This window comes from Emiliania huxleyi (genome assembly GCF_000372725.1).
Source record: "Emiliania huxleyi CCMP1516 unplaced genomic scaffold EMIHUscaffold_101, whole genome shotgun sequence".
NCBI classification, from domain to species: Eukaryota; Haptophyta; order Isochrysidales; family Noelaerhabdaceae; genus Emiliania; species Emiliania huxleyi.
In genome coordinates, this window is record NW_005202368.1 from 402,808 (window position 1) to 409,823 (window position 7,016).

Consider the following 7,016-nt stretch of genomic DNA (forward strand, 5'->3'; position numbering starts at 1 on the left):
CGCCTTCCCTCCACAGCGACCGCCGTGACCGGCATGACGAGTTTTTCGTGGTAGGCGCAGTCACCCTGCAGCCCGACGCCTGCGGGGCGGATCGCGCAGCGGGTTTGGGACGGCTCCGCTTTTGTGCGCGATGATCGCCGCGCACCCACGGCGTCGATCTGGCGGCCGATGCCGCGTACGGCGGTGCCGACCGCGTGCCAGAAGGACTGCGGCCCGGGTGGTCGCGCAGCCCACGCGAGGTTCTGGCGTGCGTACGCTGGAATGCTCATGCCGGCGAGCGCTGCGCCGAGCTTGCGCGACCAAATTCTTTTCTTCCACAAAAAAGAATTCGCGCTTCTGGTGCAACAAAACTGCGGGCGTGCAAGGCGGCTAGGGATGAAGCAGCAAAGGAGGCGCGCGAGGCAAGAAGGAGAAACGGAGAACGGAGAGATTGGACACAGTGTGAGTGAGTGAGTATTCTTGATACGAATCCAACAAAACTCTCTCGAATCCACGACGACACACACCAGTCGACTCGCATCGGTCGCCTCCACAAACGGCGGAGCAGCTAGTCTCGCGTCCACACCGCCCCTGGCTCCAACGTGGACACGCCCATGCTCGACGCGGTGCGACGGCGACGGCGCTGATGTTGCAAATTCTAAAAAGGTTCCACCAGGGTTTGCGCGTGGCGGCGGCGGCTGGCGCCTTGGTTTGGGCGGCTGTGACTGGCGCCTCGGCCTCCGTTTGGGCAGAGGCCTCAGCTGGTTGGTTGGCCTTGTGGGCGGCGGCCTCGGCTGTCGCCTCGGCTCCAAGGGCAGCACTGGCAAGTGCAACGCGCGCCTCATGTCGGAGAGCGACCGTGCCTCGTTCGCCGCTTATGATGTAGAGTTTGTTGCAGAGATTTCACGTTGTAGAGCGCCTCTACATCGCTCTACATCGGACTCACATCGTCCCGCGGCGGATGTAGAGCTCTACAGCTCTACAGCGCTCCAGAGCGCTCTACATCTCTACATCTCTACAGCGCTCTACACTCTTCATCCTCTACACCCTCCCTCAGGGGTTAGGGTTAGGGTTAGTTAGGGCTAGTCTTGTTGTGTCTGTATATGCCAGCGTTGCACAGGGTTCTGCACAAGCTGTGATTTTCGTGCCAAACCAGCCGATCTTGGCCCGTCGTTCTCCGCTCGCGCCGGCCGCCCATGCGCTCGCGGGGCTGGCCGACGGCGCGGGCCTCTTGCCGATGGACCCAGCCGAGGTGCCCGACCAGTCGGAGTGGCGCTGACGCGCCGCGCGCGACCACCAGCCAGCTTTCCGGCCGGGCCGAGAACGGTGCCTCGAGAATGTAGACACTCTCCGGTCCATCCGGAATTTTGTCGTTCTAGTTAGCACTGCTGCTGCAGACAGGGCCCGCGCGACCCCTTGCCCTTCCCGGATCCAGCTCGCTGAGGCTTGGCGCCACCCCGATGACCGCCCACAGGTGGCTGATCGCGGCCGCCACTCACGTCGTCGGCGCCTGGCTCTCAGAGGGCCCCTGCGGCTCTCGCTCGTCGCGTGACCGCCGCCGCCGACAGCATCTGCTCGGTCGTGCCCGCCGGCGCGGAGCTGCGCGACGTCGAATTGTTCGGCGGCTCGACCGCCGGCGCGCCCACTCTCGCCTCCTGCGCGCCTCACACATAGTATTCACCTCGCGCGCGGCCGACAAAGTGCGCGCACGACCACGGGCACCTCCCTCTCAGTCACCCCCCCGACGATGCACAGCCCGTTCGTTCTCGCCGAGAAGACGCTCGGAGCGCCCAACTTTGCCTCGTGCGGCCATCAAACAGGCGCGTTGCCTCCCATCTCCGCACTTCCCATCTACCCCCACACTGCCACTGCCGGGGACGCGCAGATGCGACTCCCGGGCCCGCTCACCTCACCCGAGCCCGCCGACCAGGCACGGCCCGACGAGAACCCGCCGGGAAGGAGCTGGCCGAGCCATCGCCGGCGTCCCTGCCGGCCGGCTCATGAGCCCGCAAGAGATGCCGCACCCCTCTCGTACCTATACTCAACCAATGAGAAGGTGAAGAGATCTTGTCGGCCAGGCGGGCAGGGCAGGCGGCCGGCGGGGGCGGGGTCAGGGAAGACACAAAGGATATCCACCTCGAGAACCTCGAGAACAAATTAAAAAAAGAATTTCGCCGACCGGTTGCCATATGCCGACTTTCGGACTCTGCTTTCTCTCTGGCGCCGTTGCGGCCAGCCTGAGAACAACCGCCGGTGTTCGACACGCGCCACCAAGCGTGCACACGCTGAGTCGCCAGCAGGTCTGCAGCGGGGCCCTCGCGGCGCTGGCGTTGCTGCCGTCGCATGGCTTGGCTGCGGAAGAGCCTGGAAATGCGGCGTTGGTGACGGACCGTGTGGCGCTCGTCTTCACGGAGCAGCTCTCCGCCGAGGAGCGGCGCGAGTACGCGATGACTCTCGGCCTCTACGGCGGCAAGGCCCCACGCGCAGTGGAGCGCTTCAAGGCACTCGCCACAGGCACGTTGAGCGCGCCGTGCGAGGACCAGATGGAGGCGTCCGAGGCGGAGGCGCTGGCGCGCAGCGCGCTGACGAAGCGCTCCGTCTACCGGCAGTGCCTCGCCGCCGAGGCGGAGCCAGTCTCGTACGGTGGTTGCGCCAGCGCCGTGCTGTTGCGGCGAGTGAGCTCCGGTGCGGCCAGACTCGACTCTGACCCTTGGCCCTGCAGGCGGCTCGCTCGTCTGGCGCATCACCGGCCGCCGTATCGACGCAGGGCAGGCGCGCGGGGCCGAGCCTGCCCGAGACTAGCCGAAGGCCACGCCGAGACCGCACTCATTCCTCTCGCGCCGCTCTCCACCTCACCTCCGCCCTCTGCCGCCCTCCGCACCGCCCTCCCATCGCCACCGCCCTCCACACCACCGTCGCCGCCGCCGCCCCCCGCACCGCCCTCGCCGCCGCCGCCGCCCTCCGCGCCGCCCTCGCCGCCGCCCTCCGCACCGCCCGGCCCTCCGCTCCCCTCCACCGCCCCCACCGTCACCCATCTGATGCAGACGGCGCCAGGCCAGACCCCTCTGGCCGCCCTCTCGCACGCACCTGGGTTCGAGGAGTCAGGGGGGTAGGGTAGGGGGGCCCCATACACCCCCTACCCCCCCTACCCCTCCATACACCCCCCACGTGGTAGCTGACCCCGCTACCCCCTACCCCCCTACCCCTACCCCCCTACCCCTACCCCCCTACCCCAACCCCCACCCTGGACCCCCACCCTACCCCCCAATCGTCTCGAACCCAGGTGCGCGGCAGGTATGCGGGCAGGGTCCCGCCGCCCATCCCTCCCTCCGAGGGGGAGGGCCTCTCGCATGACGCCGCCGGACTCGTCTCTGTGCGACGGAGCGGCGCGAGGCTAGCCGAGATGCGCAGAGATGCGCAGAGATGCGCAGAGATGCGCGGAGATGCTCCGAGATGTGCAGAGATGCGCCGAGATGCGCCGAGATGCGCCGAGATGCGCCGAGATGCGCCGAGATGCGCCGAGATGCGCCGAGATGCGCAGAGATGCGCCGAGATGCGCAGAGATGCGCCGAGATGCGCCGAGATGCGCCGAGATGCGCCGAGATGCGCGGAGATAAGCGGAGATGTGCCGAGATGCGCCGAGATGTGCCGAGATGCGCCGAGATGCGCGGAGATAAGCGGAGATGTGCCGAGATGCGCCGAGATGTGCCGAGATGCGCCGAGATGCGCCGAGATGCGCGGAGATGCGCGGAGATGCGCGGAGACGCGTCGAGGTTGGGCCTTGTCGCTGTCTGCTGCCCCGCCGCCCCTCGCCCAGCCTCTCCGTTCCCTCGCTTGCAACCCGCCCACGGCCGCTGCTGCCCCGCCCCTCTCCACGCCTTCTGCCGCGGACATCCACGCCTTCTGCCGCGGACAGGCTCGTGCCCTCGGAAACAAAGGGTAGCATGCTGACACGGCTTTGGAGAAGAAAAATAGGCTCCTTTGACTTTGGACTGACGACCGCGGCGGACGCGACCGCCGATGACGAGTGCGACACTTCCTAGACACTTCCTAGACACCTCCTAGACACTTCCTAGACACTTCCTAGACACTTCCTAGACACTTCCTAGACACCTCCTAGACACCTCCTAGACACCTCCTAGACACTTCCTAGACACTTCCTAGACACTTCCTAGACACTTCCTAGACACTTCCTAGACACTTCCTAGACACTTCCTAGACACTTCCTAGACACTTCCTAGACACTTCCTAGACACCTCCTAGACACCTCCTAGACACCTCCTAGACACCTCCTAGACACTTCCTAGACACTTCCTAGACACTTCCTAGACACTTCCTAGGAAGCGCCGATGCCGAGTGCGACGCCACGGCGAGACGAGACTAGTCGTCCAGGGCACGTCCACGACGCGGCCTTGCCCCCCCCCCCCCCTGCCCTGTAGGTATGTCGTCATCGGCAGGGTCGTCGAGGGGGGAGACGCGCTGGCGGCGATCGCGGCGCTGCCGGTGGTGGCGGTGCCGGGGCAGGGCGAGGGGATGGCGGCGTCGCGGGAGAGGGCGTGCGCCTACGGCGGCGCCGACGCGTTCTGCGCGCAGGGCAAGCCGCTGCGCAAGCTGCAGCTCGCCCGCGCAAAGCTCCTGTGACAGCAGACACCAGAGCGTCCGGCCCACGCTCGTCCGTGCCGGTCCTGCTAGAGCCGTAAAGCCGTGTAGCTGGGTGTTGACTGTGTCACACACAAACATGAGGGGGTTGCTGATGACCCCGTACAATAGTCAATATATGTCTCATCACTCCACCCCATGTGCATGCACATCGTGCTTTAGACTCGTGTATGCAGCTAATGCTTGCCGCTTCCCAATCCCATGTGTGCGTGAACCTACCCTGTAATTATACATTATACGTTATACGGCGGACACGTTGGACGTTGCGGTGGATACACTGACTGTACTAGAGGGTGTGGAGGGTGGGTTGAACGAAATCCGGGGACGCGACCCACTTCGCCACAGACGGTCCCGCGCCTCGCCGCCAAGACGGCTACACGACCGCGGCTCGTGTGCGTGTAGCCGTCTTTGTCCGGAGTGAATACTCCAACGCGCTCGTCGGTGACGGTGTCCCCGGATTTCGCCGCACTCGGCGAACCTCGACAGCGCCGCTTCGGTGGCATGCATCAAGCTGCTGTACGGCCCCAGAATCGCCTTCCCAGGCTTAGCTAGACTGAGAGATATTGTGGACATGGTTGGTCTCTACAATATATACATTGACACTGAACCTCCCAGAGCTCGTCCCGGTCCGTCACGGCCATCCTCACCTTGTGATTTTTGGGTCAAAATCGTCCCGATTTCATAATGTTCGTTCGTACGTGCATCCGCGGCGCCCAGCGCGGTGCCAGCGGCTCCCATACCTCTAAGAGGCCACCCACCTCCGTATAGACCGCCTTATATCCGCGGTTTACGCCCAATAGAGGCAGCTGCAAGAGGGCCCGGACGGGCACTGCGGCACACACTGCTCACTGCTCGGCCATGCGGTAGCGTCTGGTGATGCCGCCCCTGCGCGGGCGGGGGCGTCTCGCTCGGCAGCAACTGCGCCGCGCAGCGCAGGTTCGAGGGTCGCGGTGGGTGGGTACACTGGAAGACGTAGCGGTCGAGAAAGCGCTCAGCGACCGCTACGTCTCGAGGATGGAGCCGTCGCGCGGACCCGACCGGCCGACCGGCAGTAGCAGCAGGCGCCGGAGGGCGCGGGAGGCAGCGGCGACACCTCGGGCCAGAAGCGCGAGCCCTAGGCTGGTGAGGGGGCCCGCTCATGCGTAAACGGCTCTGGGACTTAGCTAAATCGCGCATCGAAATCGCGACGATTTTGCCAGGGCACCGTCACAAGGTGCGGCCTCCGGAGGGCCCCCAGCCGCGCCCGCGGCGCGGTGCGGCGGAGTCACAAATCCGACGGCAGAGCACCGGGACGCGGTCGGGCGATCTAAGGCCCAGTGAGGCGTATGCATTGCCCATCCAGGACTATCACCTGGACCTATCAACAGGGGCTGGAGCCGAGCAGGAGGGCCCAGCGCACAACCCCTTGTTCAACTCACCCTCCACACCCCGTACTCGGTCGGAGAACTGAAACGTACACCGCCCTCGGTAACAGAGTCCGGAGCCGGCCCCACGCAGCCACTAAAGCCGTACTGACGTACGCACTAGAACGGGTTGCCAAACGGGTTGGCGTCCTCCGCGGAGGACCAGCTAGTTGGCGGCGGCTGCGACGCTCCCTGCGCCACCGGTGCGCCGACTTGTTGCCCTCGCACCTGATCCAGTTCCGGTGGCGCCGGCGGCTCGACGGCCGCGTCAGTGCGGAACTCGTTGGCGGCTGGGAGCGTGCCCGCCGTAGATCCCAACGTGCCCCCGGCGGAGCCCCAAGTGCCCATCGCCTTGCGCCGCACGTCCATCCGAGCGCGGAGGGCCTGCATCAGATACTAGTCATCAGGTCGGGTGACCTCGGGTGACCTCGGGTGACCTCGCGTGATCTCGGGTGGACCTCTCGTGATCTCGGGTGGATCTCGCGTGATCTCGGGCCATCTCGGGCCATTCTCCAAATTCACACATCGCCTGCATCAGATCGCCGCCGCCGCCGCCCGGCGCGGCCTCGCTGCCGCGCGGCGCCTTGCTGTCGGCGGCGGCGGGCTGGCCCACCTTCTTCAGGGGCTTGCCCTGTTGGATCGCCATCAGCAGCGCGTTGCGCGAGTCGCCGCCACCTGGCCGCGGCGCCCCAATCGGCGGCGGCGGCGGCGCAAGCGGCGGCGGCGGCGGCGGCGGCGGCGGCGGCGGAGGCGGAGGAGGAGGAGGAGGAAGAGCGGCACCGGGCGGCACCGCCGGCGGCTGGACGGGCGGGTAGAGCTCGCTCGCAAGGGCGTGCTCTCTGCGGTCCAGCTCCTCGAGGAGCTCGCCGTCGCAGGAGTGCGGCTGCGCCTTGCAAGGCCCAGTGCGCGTGTGTGACCGTGTGTGTGCGTGCCTGTGTGTGTGTGCGCGGGTCCGCGTCCGTCTGCGTTTCTGTG

At 66.2% G+C, this 7,016-nt stretch overlaps 2 protein-coding genes across 2 annotated transcripts in view; one reads left to right on the forward strand and one right to left on the reverse strand.

Annotated features, from left to right (window-relative positions):
- Positions 1-2,168: 2,168 nt before the first annotated feature.
- On the forward strand, positions 2,169-2,781 carry EMIHUDRAFT_222117 (hypothetical protein; the record flags this gene model as incomplete). The annotated part of the gene is made up of 2 exons (XM_005793423.1): positions 2,169-2,625; positions 2,702-2,781. 2 exons carry the CDS (start codon positions 2,169-2,171, stop codon positions 2,779-2,781), a joined length of 537 nt encoding a protein of 178 aa, XP_005793480.1.
- Positions 2,782-6,069: 3,288 nt separating this feature from the next.
- Positions 6,070-7,016, reverse strand: part of EMIHUDRAFT_360723 (hypothetical protein) — a 1,323-nt gene continuing 376 nt past the window's right edge. Inside the window, exon 2 of the mRNA XM_005793424.1 lies at positions 6,070-6,930. Coding sequence (XP_005793481.1) covers positions 6,162-6,389 — 228 coding nt within the window. The 5' untranslated portion in view covers positions 6,390-6,930 and the 3' untranslated portion in view covers positions 6,070-6,161. The remainder of the gene's footprint in view (positions 6,931-7,016) is intronic.